A 21959-nucleotide genomic window follows, 5' to 3' on the forward strand; every position below is an offset into this window, starting at 1 on the left:
AATGAATTAATTTTTCCCAACCAGGAGAGGGAGTAGTGGAGCTGCTGAGGGATCAGGTGACATGCGCAGGAGAAGACGGTGACGTAGAAGTTGTTGTTAGTAGGAAGCAGGGAAGAGCGTTCCCAGCTGAAATCACGTGGTACGCTCAAGACGGCAACGCTTTGTATGGAAAACATTACACTACTAATCAAGGTAAAATAAGTGTTTATATATAACTTGTATATTTGATGTTTTGCGCTATACATCTTAAAGTATTATCCTTTTACTCTTTAAAATTAAAACTCTACTGATGTTTAAAAAATTTCCGATAAAATTATTATTTATTGAAAGTGTTTAACATTACCATACATTTTCATCATAAAAACTCGCTTTGAATAGGTAATTCAATCAAACAAACCTGACTAACTAAAAAACTTCCGAACGCAGGTACTGTAACAATGAAGGCGGGTGAATCGCAGGTTGCAATCAAAGTGGGACTTAAGAACGATCCGACAGGAGTGACCAGGAACTTCACTGTACAGCTAAAGAGCGTGGAAGGGAGAGACAAGATGGGAAGCAAGAAATTGTGCAAAGTTAAAGTTGCCAACAGAGCTCGTGAGTGTATTTCAGTTTTAAAATTACCAAACGTTGCAGGAAAAAGTGCTTTAAATCTGTTATGAAAAATTATTTATAAAAAAGTTTTAAAAATAATTAATAAACATTCTCACTTCAGTACTACCTGGACCTGTTGATAGTTTCAAAGCAGAACTTTCTAGTGTGAATTCAGTATTAGTGGGATGGAAGGCACCAACTAAGGGAGGTCCAATCGACGGGTACAAGATCATTTATTACGCTGATTCCAAAGATCCAATCGTCAACGAAGTTCCGAAAGACGTTTGTTATGTTTATTATTTTTTATCTGTAATTTGACTGTTTATTAACAATGTTGTTAACACATTCGAAACAACTTTTTATACTTTTGTTGCATATGTTCACATTTTAAAGTTCTACAACAAGTAATATAAAAGTATATATTTTTAAACTTAAATCTATTTTTTATCATGACAATTATTTTAGGATGTTACTGGGCTTTTTTACTTCCTATTATAAATATGCTAAGAATTTTTTGTACTTGGTCAACTTTTTATTTGTAAACGTATTACCAATATTCTTATATTGTTGTCATTCTCTTGTACAGGTAAACGGAGCGGAGATCACGGATCTTGAACCTTTAGTGAGCTACCACGTGATGGTGCAAGCTTATAACGATGTAGGGGACGGCCCATCTGTGAAACCCGTTGTACTTGAAACACCAGCAGGTCGGTTATGTACAAAGTGTTTTCAATATTGTTATTAAAGAGATTACATTTAAAACGTTAACATTAAAAACTTGATTTTAACTTTTCTAAAAGGATTTCTTATTTTATTATACTTGAAAAGGTTGTTATTTTCTTACCACCAAAATCTGGTAGAAATTAAAATATTTAATTCATAGATTATTATTTAAAACGATTTACAAAAATAAATTTTTTTACAGACATATTTGTTTGTCTAGCTAGTACATATCTTTAACTTTATTAGCTTTAGCAATATAGTAGTCAGCTTTAGTGCTACATAAATTAAAGGTAAAAGTATACTGTACTTTAATGAAAACGTTGTACTTTCATTTAAATATTAACTTTGTCAATACAGTACCGGGAGTAGTGCATGTAACCAAGAAGGAGATCTTCATAAACCAGACTAAGAAGAAGTTTGTGTTAAAACTTAGGAGAAAGGACGGTAGCAATGGAAGGATAGTGGTGCCTTGGAGTGTCAAGTCTGAAAATGAGAATTCTCCTTACCAAGTACGTTGTTGTTTTTTAAAGCAGTTAACATTTTATAATTATATAATCATTATTAATTCTAAATAAAAATTTTATAATAAGTATAGTATTAAGTAAGGTATTTTTTAGACATAACCAACAAGTTTTTACAATAAACGTATAACAATTTTAATATATATTTCTTTAAACTCATTATTTACTTTATTCAAAGGACTTGCGCGGACACGAGCACTTTAAGGATGGAGAAATGGAAAGTCACATTGAGTTTGGACTACCTAAACTACCACAAAGCACAAAACAAGACGAGTTTATGTAAGTTTGAACTTCACAAAAGAACTTAAAAATAAATTTAGTCTTTAATTCAAATAACTTATAATAATTCTAAAACATAATGTATAGAAATAACTTTTTAACTTTTATACAGTATTTTTTTTATTACTTATTGTAATATAAACTGCAGTAATACTTTACCGAAAAAGTTATACTAAGTTTTTTTTTAATTTTTAAGACCACGAAATCTTTTTTGAAGAAACGTAAAATTTTGAACAATAAAGATCAAAAAATTACATCATAATAAGTGCAAACGCAATTAAACTTTCATCTTTCTTAATTAATTATGTGAAAAAATTTAAATTTTTGAAGTATTTACTTTCAAAATTTAAATAATTTCATTTACTTTCAAAACAGCATCACACTGGGCGAACCATCAGGGGGCGCGAGTTTGGGTGAGGAAGTGGAATGCAAGGTTACTGTTAGCAACGACATTCTCGCGGGCAAAATCGATTTCGATAGAAACCAGTTGAATGTCTACCAATCATCCAAGAACATCAACATCAAGCTGAAGAGAACCCAGTTTACTAAAGGTATTTAATATAAAAAACTCTTTAACTACTATTTGAATTACATTTAAAATACAACTGCTTTTGTTACAACTTTATCGCTTGTTTTATACATTTAATATATAAAATGAAGATTAACAGAAATAAGATTAGTTTAATGTAAATATTTTAGTATTATCAACTAAATAAAATAAATTTTTAAATCATAAAAAATAATTAAGATTTCACACTAAAAACTCTGTACGTATTACGCTGTATAAACATTGATAACAAAAATTGGTCAACAAGTCTTCAAATTTAAAAGAATATTAGTAAACACAAAACTTTTTATCACTTAACAGACAAGGTGAAGGTGGGATGGAAGACAGTGACGTCGGACGAGACATCCCCGTTCAACAACTTGAAAGGAGTGGAGACGTTCGAAGAAGGAGACAAGACGTCTACAATCGAGATACCAATCAGCCAGGAACCTCGTGATGTCAACAAGGACAAGTTCCAAGTTGTTCTCGATCAACCGCAACCTCATACATCCGTCGTTGATGAGAATAACCAGATACAGGTTTGATAATTAATCAGTCATATTGAATAATAAGATCCATAACTATAAAAAGTATGAACGAAAATAAATGCAGATTAGGTTTTCGCTTTAAGAACTTTTGTAATTTTCACAAATTCACTTTTTAAATTACAAAAGCATACGTTAGTGGAAAAAAGGTTTAATAAACAACACAATAGAGGTAATTTTAAACCGTGCAGAAGATTACATAAAGTAACTATAATACAAAATACTGAACATGAAACAAGTAAATTTAAAAGGTAATTGTTGACAACGACGTGATACCTGCGGTGGTCGCGATGAAGAAGAGCGAAGTGGAGGTCCAACAAGGAGAAGGAAGACTGAAGCTGGAGGTAAAGAGAAGCAAGCAGAAGAAGGGAGATGTAACGGTGCCGTGGAAAGTGGTGCCCAAGAGCAACGATTCCGTTTACATGAACATTTCAGGTTAGTAAGAATGTTTGTATATGATTAGCAAAACTAAGTTAAGTTCGATCAAACATTGTAAGTTCTTTAAAAGTGTTAATTACCTTTAAAGAATACTTTTCTTTGGTTATATATTTTTTTTATATTACACGTACATGTATTTACACTTACTATGTTATCAAATTTGGTTTGTTTTAGTTTAAACTATTTAAAATTTTACATAGAATCTGTGTATAACAATTAATAAAATTTATTGTTATTCAGGTGAACTGATACTGAAGAACGGTCAAAGCGAAGGACTCATCATAGTAGAGTTGCCTCAGGTGCCACTATCAAACGAGAAGGAAGTTATTGTGGTTGCTCTTGAGAATCCTACCAGCGGAGTTGCTAAGATTGGAAGTGTCGGAAGCTGCAATGTTACTGTCAATCATAACAACGGTAGACTTATATTGAAACATTTATAAAACATTAATTACACTAATTAAATTTAATGGTTTTGTTTGCTGTCTTTAAACTTAAGTATTAATTCTTTATCCTCATTAAATTTAATTGTATTTAGTTTTGAATAAGTCTTTCTAAGACTTAAATTTTTTGACAATTGTTAAAAAAACTGAACTGTCTATTAACGCAACATTCCAATACTAAAATACCAAAAGTTTAAACATTTTAAAATATTTATCAACCACAACTCACAGGCGAGGGAGTAGTTGAAATGGCATCATCGAAAATAACAGCGTCATCAGACGACGGTGACGTCACAGTGAGAATGGTGAGGAGAATGGGAGGCGCTTTCCCGGCTGAAGTCAATTGGTCGGCTAAAGACGGTGATGCGCTGTTCGGCGAACATTACGACCTTAGTTCAGGTTTGTGTAGGAATTTATTTTAAAGTATCGATGCATATAAAGCTTGGTTTTGTTTTTAGGTCACAGCAATTAAGAAATATCAAAAAACAAGATTTTATGTTCAAGTTAAAAGTTTTATTTTGTTCTTAGTATCGTTGATAAGAAGAACAACTTATATATACTACCTCACCGGCTTAAACTTAAAATCAATAAAAAGTTAATAATTATTAAACTTATGAATTCTCAACAGGAACAATCCGGTTCAAGTCGGGTGAGACGACAGCTGATATTTCAATTCCTCTATTGAACGATCCGAGCGGAGGAAAGAGGAGTTTTTCAGTTACAATTGATGAAGTTAGGGGAAGAGACCGTGTCGGAGACAAATCCACATCGAAGATAATCGTTGCCAACCAAGCCAGTGAGTTTTGAAATTTTATATAAAAAAGAAAAGCCTTAACATCAATGTGTTATACGTAGAGCATAAAATACTTTAAACATTAAAAAAAAAGTTTAGTTTGATAAGTATCTGAACTAAGTTTAAACTTTTCTTCTATAACTTTAATCATATGTAAAAAGCTCTTTTAAATTTATAATGATTTTTTTAGTAAATTAGGTTTAATAATACACACAATTTGTCTTCCACAGTGCTACCAAGTTCAATCACGAACGTGGAGGCGGAACTGACGGACGCAAGGACGATCATCGTGAAATGGGAGGACACTGTGAAGGGAGGACCAACCGACGGGTACAAGGTCACTGTGTGGGACAGCTCAAATAAGGCGCAGACTATCAACGTGTCAAGTGATGTCAGTTTGAATATTTGCTTGGAAATATTTTCTTTTGGATATGAACGATAATAAAAAAACACGATTTATATGATCTAAATATTTTTGGGAACAACTATAATAGAATGGTAAAGAATCGCTGAAATATAAACATAGTTATCGTACAACCTTTAATAACCTTTTTTGTATCTTATAACACTTAATAGTAATTTGGACTGTTCTTATAATACAGGTCGACCAAGTGGTTATCCAGGACTTGGTACCACTCGCCCAATACCAGATAATGGTCCAACCTTACAACGAGGTTGGAGACGGTCCCGCTTCTAAAAAGATCACTATCGAAACACCAGCTGGTAAGTTTAATACAAGTATTAAGTCTTGAAGTTTGCTGTCATGAAGGAATAACTCAAATTGAGTTTTTTGTTAATAATTTTTTTTTTGTTAAGTCTATAGACAATACAAAAGTTATAGTTTAAAAAATTTTCAAAAAATAAGGAAAGTGAAGCGATCAAAATATAAGCAGTATTATTATTTACAAATTGTCCTTAAAATTTAATGAACTTGTATTTTAATGTGCCTATTAGAAAAACCTACAACTTGATATTCAACACAGTTCCGGGTACAATTGGATTCGCTAAGGAGAAAGTGCAAGTAAAACAGACTGAAAAGAAACTTGTGTTGAAATTAGTAAGAAGATGTGGATCTAACGGAAGAATTGTTGTACCCTGGGCGATCAAGTCTGATGTTGATAGCTCTGTTTATAAGGTAAATTAAGTTGTCTACATAAGTAAGAGAGTTATAAAGTTTTTAAGAATACTTATTTATCAGTGAAGCATAAAAACCAACTAAAAAAGTCAATATTTTTTTTATTATTTGCGACGAAGTACCTAACTGTCTTTTTATACGTATTCGGTTTTTAGAACTTTACTTTCTTTAGAAAAGCTTTAGAAAACACTACTAAAATTATAAGTTTAATATAGTTAATAGAATATAAATTATATAAAAACTAAACAGGATATGCACGGTCATGAGACATTCAAAGACGGTGAAAAAGAAAGTCACATCAACATTGACTTGCCAAGATCGCCACAAAAGAGCGAGAAAGAAAACTTTATGTTAGTAGATGCTTAGCAATCAAACTAAACATTTATATTTACAACTAAATAATTAAATAAAAATTACGAAAATAGTGTTTGAAATTTTTCACCAAAGTAATAACTTAGTTTATTTTCTGACTAAAAATACAGTTTTATTTTATTGAAAAACAAACAGCGTCACTCTCGGTCAACCGTCGGGCGGTTCGACGCTGAATGACGTCACGGAATGTCACGTGACAGTAAGTCATGACGTCATGTGCGGAAAAGTTGAGTTTGACAAGAACGTGGTGAAAGTTGTGCAGACGGACGGTGAGATCAGCATTCCGATAAAGAGAAGCTTCTACACCGAAGGTATATTTACTACTTAACAATTAGAACTTTGCTAAAAATTTAAGGTTGTTATTTTTTAGTTCTGCCAGATAAACCATTTTAGTATTGTAAAACTATAATAAAACTAAACTATTTTAAACTTAATACTAAACTTTTAAGTTGTTTAACACATGTGTCACAGACCTTAAGCATAAAGTCTTATGCGATATTGAACTAATGTTTCAAGTCGGTATTAAAAATTATAATGATTTAATGTAAAGTATAAAAATAAAGTAAAAATATTTACTCTATTAAAACAAGTTATTTGAAATTTGTTTAAGATTTAAACTTTTATACAACTACTTTTTCTTTACTTAGCGTTTTTTATCTTTTTAATTGTTATAAGAAATATTATTGTTTGTAATTGTAGCTTCATAGCAATTTGTTTTAGTTTAATAAAAACCACAACTGTTTCATACATATAAAAATTCTACACACAGTTACATTTTCTTTTCCCAACTTAATGAAAGTTGCGAAATTTCAAAGCGCGCTCAAACTTTCAAAAGCCACTTGAAACACAACAAAGAACATATTATAGGTAAGGTGAAAATCCCGTGGAAAACAATAGTCGGCGACGACCAAGCAGATTCTCCATACGCCAACCTCAGCGGCATTGAGACGTTTGAGGATGGAGAAAAGAGCTCGCACATAGAAGTGAAGATTCCTCAGTTACCACGCGACTGCAAGCAGGATCTTTTCGAAGTTGTGCTTAGTAATCCTTCAAGTGATGTGGTGCAAGTCGATGACGGGGAGAAATGCTCCGTCGTTGTTAAAAATAACATTGGTTCGTACTTAATTACTTTAAATAACCTTTTCTTATTATAAATTTCATAATATAAAATTGTAAAAAAAAAAATGTTTTGGTTTTGTATTAGTCTGATTGTACTATCGGGTATTTTTTTTAGTGTACAACTGTTGATCATTAAATCTTAAGAAAATCTTATATAATAAAGCTTTTTTACAGCAAACGCCAAACTGTCGTTCACTGAAACAACGAGAGAAGTGAACCAGAGCGAGGGAAGAGTGCAGCTGGTAGTGAGGAGAGAAGAGCAGATGAGAGGAGAAATTATCCTTCCGTGGAAGATTGTTCCACAGAGTCCCGACTCCGTGTACGTTGGAATGAGAGGTTTGAAATTATTTCAAGAACTCAATTTGTTTTTATTTTTATTTTTAGTATCTGTTTTACCTTTAAAGCTTGAATAAGCTATGTAATCACAAGTTGTACACTTATACTTAAAAAAATTGTACTCAAGTTAACTAAAAAACAAAATGAAATTCTGAAAACAACACAGGAGAAACGATAATGAAGGACGGTAATGACGAGGGAATTGTCACTGTTGCCCTGCCGCAATTACCGCTTCCAGACCAGCACGAGACAATTGTGGTCATCATGGACCATCCACAAGGAGCTCCAGCAGTCCTTGCTGATGAATGCATATCTACCATCACCGTCAGAAACGACCTCGGTATGTGTTCAAAATTTTTGTGACGTAGTAAATATAGGAATGATTGGTGATTATTTTTTTCAATTAAATATTTAATAGTATTTTAAAACATTATTTTCTCTTTTAACTTTATCAATTTTGTTTATTAAAGTTTTTAAAAACATATTGCTCTTTTTACTTATTAAAGTTAGTTAAAAAGAAACAGTCTCGGCAATGCTTGTATAAATAAACTTTTTATCCTTAACTTCATAGGCGAGGGAGTGATCGAGATGAAGAGCAACGAAGTGAATGGAAGCAGCAGAGATGGCGAAGCTAACGTGACTTTGTTGAGGAAAATAGCTGACGAGTTTGCAGCTACTGTTAGTTGGTCGGCTCAGAATGGAAGCGCATTGTACAAAACTCATTACACTCTCAATCAAGGTTAGAAAGTGTGAAAGTGTTAGAAATAATAGAGCTGGTAGTTGTTAAGTTTAAAAGCTTATATACTACATAAAGTACTTAGCCTACTTAAAGATAACTGTTTAAATGTTTATCTATTTATTGCAAACTGTAAATAAATAAAAACTTTTAATTATACTTTTAATCTAAAAGGTTATCATAAATTTTTGCTTCTTATACATTTTATAAAAAAAGAGATTTAAAAAATTAATAGAAATAAAAAAAAGTTATAAGTTATTTTTTGTATGATAATTTTTTTTATTAATTAATTTAAGCATTTAATTGATTCTTATTTTTACCTATAACGTATTCATAGATTATTTTTTGATTTTAAGTTTGAATACTAAGTACTAATGTGATCAAATTTGTATGCAAAAAGGTGTTGTCAAGTTCAAGCCTGGTGAGAAGGAAAGGAGAATTACAATTCCATTGCTGAACGACCCGTCTGCCCAATCACGTGATTTTTACGTCACAATCGACAGTGTGGAAGGAAGAGACCAGAAAGGAGAAAAGACTAAATGCAAGGTGGTAGTCAGCAATGAAGCAGGTTAGATGATATTTTTTTTACATGACTGTTTATAAAAAATAAACCTAAAACTATAATAGTATTTTGTTTGTAAAAAATAAAATACAACTTTTTATGTATTAGTATTTCTTCAACAGCTATGTATGTTATGCAAAGTAGACACACTATTACTTTCTAACTAAACATCAAAGTTTCAACATATTTTTTCGGCTTAGAGTTTTGGAAATTTGAATTTTAAAAATATTCTATTAATTTTCTTAATCAAGACACATTTTTGTTTATGTTTTAATATAGTTTGTTAATGAATACAGTTACAGATGTAAAGCAATATATCCTAGTTAGCATTTTTTCAAGTAGTATTTTTTTAATTATAAATCAATATAATTAACTTCACCACAGTACCACCATCGGCTGTAAGCGATTTGTTTGTGAGCGTGCTGAACGAGAGAAGCGTCATGGTGACGTGGAACGCCGCGGATGACGTCATACCCGTCACCGGTTACGTCATTAGCTACTGGAAGGAGTCGTCGAGGAGCGAAGTTGAAACAATCATCATTCCTCCCGAGGTTTGAACATGTTTTATAAACTATCTATTTTATTACTGTTATAACATATTTTGTATAAAAAATCACAAGCCTGTGTTTACGTTCTTATAAACAATGCAGGCGGAACAAGCAAGTTTGGAAGGATTGGAGCCCAACACATCTTATCACTTCAATGTTCGTGCGACCAATGATGCTGGAGAGTCCATTCCATCAGAAACAATTGATGTTGAAACCCCGCCAGGTTTTTAAAAATATATGTTTTTACTTTTTTTAACTTGAGATGCTTTAATTGAGAATTTTGGATAATTATCTATACTTATTTTGTTCAAAATTTAAAAACATTTTTTTTTAAATATTTTTATGCAAAAAATGGAATTAAAACTAGTCTGTTTCAAAATTAATATATTAAAAAAAACTATAAAAACATACATCTAAATATGCTATTGACAATAATAAAACAGTAATAAAAAATACTTTCTTACCAACAGAACTTGGAGTGATATCTGTTGCACTGAAATCTGCAGCGTGCAAGCAGAGCGACGGCAAGATCAAGGTGAAAGTGTTGAGGGAAGTGCTCACTAGGGGTCGCGTCGTCGTGCCTTGGAGCATTACGTGCCCCGACGCCACTTCTCCCTACAAGGACCTTCACGGTCTGGAGACGTTCAAGGACGGCGAGGGAGAAAGTCACATTGAGATCGAGCTTATGGAAGAACCGAGAGCGACAACTAGCGACGGATTCATGTTTAAATTTTTTATAATTTTTCATTTTACCTTAGTTTATATTGAAGATCATACTTTCTTTAGAATATTTTTCTTCGGCCTTTTTAAGTAATAAAGAATTATGTGACGAACTATAACTTATTTTTGAAATTTTGATTATCAGTTTTGGGCATACTAATTTTAGTTTGGTTTATTAAAGCCGTTTCATTTTGATAAGTGTGAAGTATTTATTCCTTTATTAACAATTAAACTGAAAGTAAAGCATAACAAACTTAATAAAATCGCATCATATTTCACAGCATCAAGCTGGGTCAGCCCACTGGAAGCGCTCTCCTGTCAACCGACAACTCGACGTGTCACGTGACCATTCAAAACGACATCAAGCCAGGACTAATATCCTTCAAAGAAACAAGTATCAAGTTCGACCAATCGTCGAAGGACAAGATCGTGCTAAAGGTGCTCAGAAGCGAACCGCGCAAGGGCAAGGTCCAAGTTCCGTGGAGCGTGACGAGCCACACTCAGGATTCCCCCTACCAGAAACTCAACGGCGTTGAGACGTTTGAGGACGGCGAGAAGGACTCGCACATCGAGATAGACGTGCACAAGCTGCCGAGGAACGCGGTGGTCGACAAGCTGGCGGTGGTGCTGGGCAAGCCGAAGTCGGCGAACGCAGTGTTGGATGACAAGTTGAGCAGGTGCGACATCACCATCAACAATAACATTGGTTGGTTTTTGTTTTAGTTTTTTTTTTTTTGATTGCTGAAAACTTTAAGGAATAGTTGATTTGTTTAAAAATGATCGTCTCATTATAAAATAGTTACAAGAAAAGTTTTATGTGGTTGATTAAAATAAAATTAAATTAAAATTTCTGTACAAATTCAAATAAAAGTCACTTTAAAACTACTTTCATATTTTTAACTAAAATACTGATTTAGTTTTAGTACTTATATTAAGTGTAGTATACATTCTGTTCTATTCAAATACAAATTTATGAATGCATATTTGTTTTATTTGTAGCACCGGGAATAGTCGAGTTGGTGCCAATCAAAGATGAAGTTCGTCAATCAGACGGAAAAGTTCAGGTGAAAGTAACAAGAACCACAAGAACAATTGGAACTTGCTCCGTGCCGTGGAAAATAATTACCAAGTCTAATGACTCTGTATACACCAACCTGAATGGTTAATATTTGTTGTAGTGAATTTTATTTTCTAAACTAAACAGTAACTTTTGTTGCAACATTTTTTGAGACAACTTTAAAATGAAAAAACAATTAATGAAAAAAATCCTTATACAGGCAACTAATGTATTTTATAGTTAACATAGATTCGAACATAAAAAGGCAATAAGCTATCAGTAAAAACACAATACTTTAAAACTACAAGCTCTCTGTTCAATAAGAAATACTTTCCGCTAACAGGCACACTCGTCATCGACGACGGTAAGGACCAGGCCACGGTCGACGTCCCACTACCAAGAACGGCCTTGCCAAACCAGCACGAGGAAATCAACTTGGTCATCAACGAGCCGTTCCCGCGCGACCAGTTCAAACTGGGCAAGGTGACGTCATGCGGCATTGACGTCACGCACGACGTGGGAGAGGGAGTGGTTGAGATGTTCGCCGACGAGATCAGCTGCCCGACGGTGGAGAACGTCGAGGCCAACGTGAGAGTGCTGAGGAAGATTGCTAGCTCGTTCGCTGCAGAGGTTCAGTGGGTGGCGGTTGATAAGGACGCTGTGTTCAACAAGCATTACAGAGCTAACAAAGGTTAGAAAATAAGTGATGCTCATTTTAAATAGCTTTTTTTTTTAATAGAAACTAGCTTGAAATTAAAAACTCAGTTATTAATTTTTAGTTACATTAATTAATTATACTAATTTCATTAATCTTTTTTTTTCTTAAGAAAAATATAAGTTTATAAACTGTGCATAATTTTGTTTACTATGTCTCGATAAACTTCAACAAACTTGAAGCAACGAAAAAAAAATTGTTCTAGCAGTTTAACCACTAACTAGTAAAACTTTTTAAACATTTGATTCAGGCACAATCAAGATGAAGGCGGGAGAGTCGGAAGCGAGCATCAAGATCCCACTCGTCAACGATCCATCGGGAACATCCAGGCACTTCGTGGTGAAACTTGTTAAAGTTGTGGGAAGAGATCAGATGGGAGACAAGACGAATTGTAAAGTTAACATCGTCAACAAAGCCAGTAAGTTGCTCGAAAGAGTCTATAGGGTTCAAATATACTAAATATAATAAATTTAATTTAAAAATTGTTTCTTTATATTCAATACGTACATGAACTGTAGATTGTTAGGTGGTTGCTGTTAAATAGTTCTGTAAGACTTACTCACTTTCCGTAAATGTTATTTAACTTTAAGTTTTTTAGCAGTTGATCAAAGTAGCTCTTAAGATAGTTCTAAGCTTTTAGTATTTAAAAAAAGTTGTTAATAAAATTACTTTAAAGTATTTTTCAACTAATTGTTTCTTTTAACGTAAAGATAATTACCAAAACTAAAACATTCCTAACTATTTAAATTTAACACAGTGCCACCGAAAGAAGTGAGCAAATTTGAAGCGAAACTGACTGCTCCGACCACAATCAGGTCAACTTGGACGGCACCCAAGTCAGGAGGAGGAGTCGAAAGTTACAGGGTCAGCTACTGGAAGGCGCCTAATAAAGTTAAAACAATGGAAATACCGCAAAATGTAAGATTGCTTTGTAAACACTAATATTTTCACAAAAAAAATTATTAGAAGATTATAAAAATAAAATTTTATACGCACTTAGAAACTTATTTTTGGTAAAAAAAGTAGTCAAAGAAACTATTTTTTAATAATCTCAACAAAAAAATATTTTTTTTATCTTTTAAAAACTATTAGGTGCAAGAAGCGATTTTGGAAGACTTGGAAGCAAACACTCAGTATTCAGTAAATGTGAGAGCATGCAATCAGGCCGGAGTTGGTGAAGCAAGCAAAACAATAAATGTACAAACTCAACCAGGTTTGTATAAAAAAAATATTAACAGCTCTTTGAATTATATTATAGATTAATTTAATATCTTACACATTTATAAATTCTAAATATGCATTCATTAGTCTTGCACAGTTAAGATAACTTAATACTTCCCAATTTTCTACTTTATAGACTAGTTGCTGTTATTCATAGTAGTCTTTCAAATTACAACTATAGAGATATAGATAAGCAAATAAATATTTTTACACTCTTAATGTATGTTTTTGTTTTTTTTTTATTTAACAGGTAATAACTAAATATTCTTGTTTATGTTTGTAAAACTTTAGTCTTAAAACTGTAGACCGTATTATACAGAAAGTATAACAATCTATTACAGATCTAGCAATTTCATACCAAGCTCTGCAGAGAGTCAAGGCAAGCGAAAAGAAGGCAAACTTCAAACTGACCAGGAACAGGAGCACTTTCAGAGAGACGGTCATATGGAACATTGTCAAGCAAGTGAAGAAATCCTCAACAAAATCAACTGGATCCATGCTTAGCTCTGCCTCTAGGTAGAAAAAAAATTAGTGCAGTCAAATACAAGTGTTTTTGAAAAATTAAGCATAAATCATACTTCGACTTTGAAATCCTTTGAAAGCTGACTTTAAACTGTACTATATTTTACTCATTTTTATTAAGCCTTATTAAGTATTTTTAAGTTTTCTTTGTGTTTATGAAAAATCTTACTATGTATTAATTAATACGGTAGTTTATAGGTTGTTTTAGAAATTGCTGTAAAAAAATATTACATATAGTGAAAACCTTAAGTTTATATAAACATAACAGAAAACTGCTATAGTTTTCAGTTAAAACATAAATAAATGTCTAATAAACCAAATTCCACAGTACATTGTCGATAATGTCGAGTAGTGATGATGAGCAGCAACAACAGACTTTCACAAAAACTTCAGGAATGCTTGGTACCAAGAAAGTTACCCACGTCACAAAGGGGGTTATTGAGTTTCCTGAGAAATCTGATCAGGTCAGCATAACATACTACTATTTAGCTAAATTTAATTCAAAACTATAAATGTCTATGTAACCATAATAAGAAGTATTTCGCTCATAGTAAGTTTACTAAAATTGTATAAAACCTCATGGAGGTTATATTCTTTTTTTTTTACAACAAGGATTATTACAGTTTTAGAAAACACCAGTACAATGAAAATATTTATAAAACTACTACCTGTACTAACTTATCGAAATACTTTCAGGTAATCATCGAATTCCCACTCCCTCAACGAATGAAGCACTCTTCCTCAATCTACCACCTGATAGTGAGGAGAAAGGCGAAGAAGGAAGAGACAGAAGAAATGGTTGAAAGGGAAAGCCCCTTGGTTAATGCCGAGTTACATGTCATCAATGATTGTGGTAAGATTTTTATTTCATTTTTGCTACGGAAAATAACTTTAAGTTTTACATCATTTAGCTCATAGTCTTTTTTGTCATTATTTATGAGAATTTGAAAACTCGTCGTAAAATCATAAAGTTTATGAGTTATTTTTTATGTTATTAAGAGTTACATATTTCGGTGTAAAAAAACACTTTGTAGAATTTATTTTTAATTAAAAAGCTTTTTTTTTGTAACTTACAACAAACCTTACTTTACACAGTTGACAACTAAAAACAAGTTATTCAAACAACAACATATTATCACAGGATACCCAGGACGAGTGAAGAAGCCGATAGTGAGCACGGAAGTTCCAGGAGAAATGACGGTTAATTGGGAGCAGCCGGAAGAGGGAGGTCCCGTGGAAGGATATAAAATTATTGCCAGGACTAAAGGTTAAACATAGTTTAATGTTTGATAAAAATATACCGAAAGGATAAAATACTTTATGTTTAAAGTCCAAAAAAAGTTTTGTTACACTGTGCAAAAAAAATTAGTTGAATATAATTATGTATAAACTAAATAAAAGATAGTATAAAATGTTAGTAATAAATAAAGTTTGTCTCCTTAAATTCAAACAAGTTGAGAACTATTTGTGTTCAATTTAGAACCTAAATTATATACATCTATATAAACTAAATATCTAAAACAAAGCACAATTACAGGACAAAAGGATATTATTCAGCGAGTTAGCAAAGGAGTGTACACATACACGTTTACACAGCTGACTTCATCGACCCAGTATGACGTCACAATATACGCTTACAATCACGTTGGCGAGGCGAGAGCGTCAAAGACTGTACATTACACCACACAAGAAGGTAATATAAGGATTCTTAATACGTTTTAACTCTGCTTTTTATGTATGGTGTTTGTTTTTAGTTTGTGTAAGTTAGTTACACTTATTTTTGTCAACGACAACTGTTTTTATTATTCAAAATTGAACTTATAAAAAAGTATTAGTTTGCTATAGCTGTTTGCAAACCTTTTTTGCTCAAACTTTCTACAGACTTTATTAATTTTGTCGATATGCAACAGAGACGATCACGGTAGTGAGGAAGTACGAGCAGGCGACCAAGCACTCATCTGAGAGATACTTCTCGTACAAGAGGAGTGACAAGGTAGCGTTGATACCGCTCAACAGAGGGTTCAGCAAGGGAGACGTTCAGTTGACGTGGCACGCCAGGATGAGAAGGAGGAAGGAAGAAGGAGAAGAAAGCTCAGAAGATGACGATCAAACCGATATTGGGGTAAAAGCATTTAAATCTTAATGAAAACATTTTTAAGAAAAGTTAAATAAACTTGAATTATTTTTTTTATTGCCAGCATGAACTTAAACCTGATCAAACAACTTTATTTTTAGAAATTACTTAGTACTTGAACAAGAATTTTATTAGCTTTTTTTACTACTGAATGTTTTTTGCTTAAACAAAACGACTTTTTTCTTCAAGTCTAATGATGGAGACTGGGCGACCGGAACAGTTCAATTCAAGGACGGCCAATCTACAGCCGAAGTGAAGATACCGTTGGAAGACGTTCCTACTACGGACGAGAAGTTCAGAAGCTCCTTCTACATCTACGTCGTCGATCAGAAGAAAAAGAAGAGAATGACAACAGTCAAGTGCGACTTTATCGATGACAGGAGTTAGTGCTTGAATGTTTGCTGTGGAAATGTTAATTAAATTAGCGTTGTGCTTTTTCACTGTTTTTCTGTGAAAGTCTTTTTTGCAGTGATAACAATTACCATGATAAAACAGGTTTAAAACAGTTTTAACTCACGTTTTAGCTTTGTTTCAGTGTTCTGAATTTTTATTAACCTTTAAATACGTCATTTAGTGTCAACGACACTAGAAGACTGTTACAAAATTTGAATCCAGCAGACGGAATGCCTATTTAAGTATTTTGTTAATACTTTTTAACTATTTTTTTCCAGCATTCGGGGAAGTTGGCTTCAGCCAGCCCACTTACGTCCTGCGCGCCGGAGTGGCGAAATCAGCCGAGAGGTTCGCGTTGATACTCAAGCGGGAGAAAGGAAGCGACGGTGACGTCACTATATCATGGAAGGCGCGGAACGATGATTTCGCCGACTTGCTGTTGAAAGCAACCTCAATGGAGGGCGAAGTTAAATTGAGGGAGGGAGAGAAGAGCGCCTCGTTGTGGCTGCACCTGTGCGAGGGGTGGCGCGATTTGTTGAAAGAGGTTAACGTAGGGGTCGATCTGGTGAAGGCTTCGGGTGGAGCTTCACTGAATACGGAGAAAATGACGAGCACAGTTTCACTTGTTCCTGGTGAGAAGTTTGATTGGTTGAAACTTTCTTTTCGCTTCCTTTCTAATCTCTTCTCTTTATTCTTTATTTTCAAAATTTGATTTGTCTTCTGGAATTTATATGACTATCTCATCTACCATTCTCTACTTATCTACGTTCTAATAAAAAACTCTATTCAGTGTTTCGTTTGAAGATTATTTTACTTTCGCTAGATTTTATTTAACTTCTAGTTATTTTTTGTACTTGAACTCATGTAATTTTTCTTTCTTTGTTTCAATTGTAACCTTTTTTTCAACTATTATTTTCAGACAGGTTTTTGTTCTTCTTTATTTATACCTTTTTTTTTTAATTAATGTAGAACATAGTTATGTTTTAAAATATAATTTTTTTTGTTTTAAAATCAAATTAATTCACAAGTAAACATTATAATAAACCATGCAAAATTATTTATAGCGGAAAGAGGTGTGCTTCAGGTTCACCCAAGAAAGGTCAAATTGAAGTGGCCGCTTGTTGAAAGAAGCATGAAGTTTGAAGTTGAAAGACTCGAGGGCTGCCACGGATCGGCCAAATTCGCGTGGAACATTGAGAAGGGAGAAAAGTCCAAGGAGGACATTATCGGGTATTTCCCGACCAAGCAGGGCGAGTTTGAAATGAGGTCGGGAGAGAAGAAGGGCAAGTTCTCCTTACCTTTATCCAAGGAAAGCGAGGGACCTGCTTCGGAAGCGCTTGCTGACCTCAGGATCGTCGCCATGACGAAGGGGGTGCAGGTTCACCCGGACAGCTCCAAGGTAAGGATGCGGCTGGTCGCCGAGAGGGGAGTGATGGTGGTGAGACCGACTTCAGAGAGGGTCGAGTGCCCGAAGAAGGACGGGTTCGTCACTTTCTACGTGGACAGGCAGCAGGGCGCGTACGGGAAGGCGTACAGCAGGTGGAAGGTGGAGACTGGGGACGAGAGGCTGACCAGGCAGATGTTCAGCAAGATGGAGGGAGACTTGCACATGAGCAACGCGGAGAGCACCGCCACGCTGAAGATCCCCGTGAAGACGCCGACAGAGTACCAAGTGAAAGACGTCAGGATCAAGCTGACGTTACTGCCGCTGACTCCAGGAGTGAGCGTGAAGAGCGGAGGAGAGTCTACGTCCTGCGAGGTGCAGATGGTCTTACCCGAGAAGAAGGACAAGATCCAGTTCGCTTCTGAGAATCTTAACGTGGTGACGTTGGGCATGAAGCAGATCAGAGTGCCAATAGTGAGGGAAGGTAGTCTGAAGGGCGACGCGTACGCGGTGTTCACATTGTCAGGAGAAGGGGAGAAAGTGGTGATGACGCACGACAGAAGGGTGAGGTTCAAGAACAGAGAGGCGACGGCAACAGCCGACATCATGCTCAGAAAGGACGCCAAGTTCAGGGATGCGCAGAAGTTGAAGCTGACCTTAAACAGCGCTAGCGGAGCCGAACTGGGCCTAAGAAAGGAGATTCTTCTAAACCTGCAGCCCAACGACGACTCGCCACCGTTCGAGCTCAGACTTGGAAACTCTCCGGACGACGTCCAGGTACCGATGAAGTTCGACGCCAGGAAGGTCAGTCAGATCATGATCCCGATCACCAGAGACGGCGACCTCAGCGAGGACTTTGAGGGGTACGTGACGACGAGGTCGGTGACCGCCGTGGACGGCAGCCACTACGAGGGCGTGGAGAGAAAGCGGGTGCTGATCAGGAAGGGGGAGAGGACGACGTACGTGGTTATCAAGGTGATCAAAACCAAGTATACCAAGACGATGCACTTTGATCTTCACTTGACGGCCACCAAAAAGACGTACAAGTGGAACAAGACCATGAAGATACACCTCCTACCTACAGAGAGACCGGCTACTAGGTTGCTGATGCCCAAGCCGAGCGCTATTGAGGTTGACGAGGCGGGCAACAGGGTCGTTGTCGACATCGGCAGGAGGGGAAGCGGTGAGATCAACGCCGAGTACGAGACGGTGGACGGTTCGGCCAAGTCCGGGGTGGACTACGAGCACTTGCAGGGCACTTTCAAGATGACCGAGGACCAGGAAGTTGCCAGGTTGGTGGTTCCCCTGATAGCCGGGGTGAGAAGAAACGTCGAGAAGAACTTCCAGCTGGTTGTGAGGGACGACCTGGCCGAAGACGAAGCGACGATTCTCCTTCCAGCGTGGGACCCCGCCAACGAGGTCGTCTACCCCGACGTGCTGACGGTGTCGGCCAAGAAGAGCGACACGGCAATATTGCTGATAAAGCGCAAGAACCCAGACGACAGGGAACTGGACCTCGTGATACCGTACAGGACTTTTGACGGCAGCGCCAAGTCCGACATCAACTACGTGGACACCAGAGACGAAGTGGTGATCGGCAAGGGCGACGTCGAAGCGCAGATAGAAATTCCCCTATTGCACGGCAAGAACAGGAGAATAATCACCTTCTTCGTGCTTCTTGGCACCTACAAGAAGCACCGGGTACAGATCGACCTCGCCCCTGTTCGCAAGGACGGACCCGGGGTTTTGGGATTCCCCGTGGCGCAACTGGATGTCGCAATGGACAACATGGAGCCCGGGGTGGACGTCGTTAGGGTGCCGGTGGTGCGAAGGAACGGCGTCAAGGGCCAGGTTTCGGTGGACTTTTACACTAGGGACAACACTGCCGTGGCTGAAGAGCATTACCGCGAGAAATCCGGTCAGGTTGTGTTCGACGACGGCGAGCAGAGAAAGTACGTGGAAGTTGACTTGATAGAAGGAGCCGACTACAAGAAGGACCGCAGTTTCACCGTGGAGCTTGGAGTCACGGAAGGAGGAGCCGATCTTGGATCGAAGTACGAGATAGAGGTGCGATTGAACGCCGCACTGGACCCGACCCAACCCGGCGTTCTGGGCTTCGACTCGCCTCGGGTGCCTTTCACGTCGCAGTACCTGAGCGACCACAACCGGGAAGCCATCATCGTGTACGTGCCGGTGCGGAGGACGATCGGGTACAAGGGAGATGTGTCGGTGGACTACTTCACCAGGGACAACACGGCGGTGGCCGGCAGGCACTACGAGGAGAGCGAGGGCCAGCTGGAGTTCGGGCCGACGGAGACGCTGAAGAGGATCGAGATCATGATCCTGCCGGGGGCGCACTTCGACAAGAACTACTCGTTCAGCGTGGAGTTGGGAGCGGCTTACGGCGGCGCGGAGATCGGAACTTACGAGACGGAGGTCGTCTTGACCCCGCTGCAGAGGAGAAGGAGATCGGAGGACAGCATGTCTTCGTCCGACGACCCTTCGTCCTCTTCGAGCTCGTCTTCGTCGAGTTCTTCTTCGGATTCGGATGACGAGGACAGCGTGTTCAAGAGGAACCAGAAATTGAGGAAGAGAAGCAGGAAGATAAAAACCATAATAACCACCAGGACCAAAACGATAAGGAAGACCACCAAGCAGCATAAGAAGCTTTCGAGTCGAGGTATGTTTTATTTAATTCTTGTTTTTTTTTAATTTTTAGTTAAAATATATTTGTGTAGCTAAGCGGTGGTTATTTAGTTGGTGTTATGGTGTAAATATCATAAAAAATATCGGTGTATTGTATATCGGTGATAAAACGAACATTAAGTTTTTTAAAGGTGTTAAAATCATACAAAGTACTTTTTTGCACAAATGAACCACTTGCAGCGCAAGAGAGCGCCGGCGAAGTGGGTTGCACCCGCGACGGGGTCAAAGTCGAGCTGGGTAGCAAACACGTGGACGTGCCCATACTCAGAACTGAAGGCAGCAAGGGCGCCGTCTCGGTCGAGTGGTTCGTGCGTGAGGACACGGCGATAGAAGGAACTGATTTCAGGGAGTGTCAGGGGGTGGCGTACTTTGCCGACGGGCAGACGAAGTCGATGGCTAGGGTCGATTTGGTGCACAGTTCGAACTTGGACGGGGACCAGGAGAGGAGGTTCATACTGGAGCTGGGCAACACCGACGGGGGTTGCACCCTCGGTTGCTACGAGACCAGCGTGACTATTTACAGGCCCCAAGGTAGTTTACTTCGTGGACAAGGGTTTTTCCCTATGATTAGTTAGAAATTCTCTTTTTGTAGAAATTTTCTAAATAATCAATAATATTTTTACAGGATAACTTCTCTGGTGGCAATTCCTTTCAAAAATTAATTTGACTAACAAAATCTTTTTTTAATTACTAACTGCATGCCTATAGCTAAAAGCTGCTTGTTTTTGTTTTGTGTTTTTATGCATGGTAATTGCTAAATATTTTCAATAGTTTAGAAGTATGCAACTTGTAATTATATAGGTCTACTTAACATAAATTTAAAAATAAACAAAACTTATGACATTTTAATAAGCTTATAACTTCTTTAAACTTAAATATACTCCTACTAACACATCAAGTAATGAAACTGGATTCAAGATAGAAATAAGGGTGGGTGATAAAACAATTTAAACTAGGCATGATTAGGCTTAAAAGAGCAAGGCAAAGCTAACAGTTATAACAAAATTTAAACAGGCAAAGCTTATAATATGTTGAATATTTTCACTCTTTTAGACTTTAAATTTTTATTGAAATTAATACATAAAAAAGTAAATTGGTTACTGGATAATTAATTACTTACAAGAGTTTTATTTATTTGAGCTAAAATTACTTTTTTTTAAAAGAAGCATGCAAGTAATATTGTAAAAAATTGTTAAGTTTGAACATTTTTTTTGTACTTTGTTACAATTTCTAAAACTTTTCTAAACTAAAAATAAAACATTTAGTTTAAATCTTAATACTTAGAAAAAATAAAATGTTTGTTTGTCAAACACTAAAAGTTTTACAAAGCTACCCGAAAAGTTTATTTGAAATCTACATAAATTTTCAGAGTATAAATAGCTATTAAGTAAAGTTTTCGAAATGTTATTAATGTTAAGTATT

At 36.1% G+C, this 21959-nt stretch overlaps 1 protein-coding gene across 1 annotated transcript in view; it reads left to right on the top strand.

Moving 5' to 3' along the window:
- Nucleotides 1-21959, top strand: part of LOC145836427 (uncharacterized) — a 115695-nt gene that overhangs the window by 89327 nt on the left and 4409 nt on the right. Inside the window, exons 166-206 of the mRNA XM_082944228.1 lie at nt 25-192; nt 427-594; nt 713-873; nt 1178-1298; nt 1672-1823; nt 2014-2114; nt 2490-2665; nt 2983-3200; nt 3458-3641; nt 3885-4058; nt 4316-4483; nt 4713-4880; nt 5108-5268; nt 5480-5600; nt 5861-6012; nt 6262-6362; nt 6520-6695; nt 7252-7497; nt 7678-7839; nt 8006-8179; nt 8411-8578; nt 8976-9143; nt 9522-9688; nt 9788-9908; nt 10156-10408; nt 10687-11111; nt 11405-11566; nt 11806-12153; nt 12428-12595; nt 12935-13095; nt 13270-13390; nt 13740-13914; nt 14249-14384; nt 14617-14773; nt 15062-15187; nt 15458-15613; nt 15831-16042; nt 16244-16436; nt 16726-17079; nt 17512-20511; nt 20718-21068. Of these exons, the coding sequence (XP_082800354.1) occupies nt 25-192; nt 427-594; nt 713-873; nt 1178-1298; nt 1672-1823; nt 2014-2114; nt 2490-2665; nt 2983-3200; nt 3458-3641; nt 3885-4058; nt 4316-4483; nt 4713-4880; nt 5108-5268; nt 5480-5600; nt 5861-6012; nt 6262-6362; nt 6520-6695; nt 7252-7497; nt 7678-7839; nt 8006-8179; nt 8411-8578; nt 8976-9143; nt 9522-9688; nt 9788-9908; nt 10156-10408; nt 10687-11111; nt 11405-11566; nt 11806-12153; nt 12428-12595; nt 12935-13095; nt 13270-13390; nt 13740-13914; nt 14249-14384; nt 14617-14773; nt 15062-15187; nt 15458-15613; nt 15831-16042; nt 16244-16436; nt 16726-17079; nt 17512-20511; nt 20718-21068 (10374 nt within the window). The remainder of the gene's footprint in view (nt 1-24; nt 193-426; nt 595-712; nt 874-1177; nt 1299-1671; nt 1824-2013; nt 2115-2489; nt 2666-2982; nt 3201-3457; nt 3642-3884; nt 4059-4315; nt 4484-4712; nt 4881-5107; nt 5269-5479; nt 5601-5860; nt 6013-6261; nt 6363-6519; nt 6696-7251; nt 7498-7677; nt 7840-8005; nt 8180-8410; nt 8579-8975; nt 9144-9521; nt 9689-9787; nt 9909-10155; nt 10409-10686; nt 11112-11404; nt 11567-11805; nt 12154-12427; nt 12596-12934; nt 13096-13269; nt 13391-13739; nt 13915-14248; nt 14385-14616; nt 14774-15061; nt 15188-15457; nt 15614-15830; nt 16043-16243; nt 16437-16725; nt 17080-17511; nt 20512-20717; nt 21069-21959) is intronic.

The sequence above is a fragment of the Thalia democratica genome, chromosome 5, assembly GCF_965202585.1.
Source record: "Thalia democratica chromosome 5, ktThaDemo2.hap1.1, whole genome shotgun sequence".
NCBI lineage: Eukaryota > Metazoa > Chordata > Thaliacea > Salpida > Salpidae > Thalia > Thalia democratica.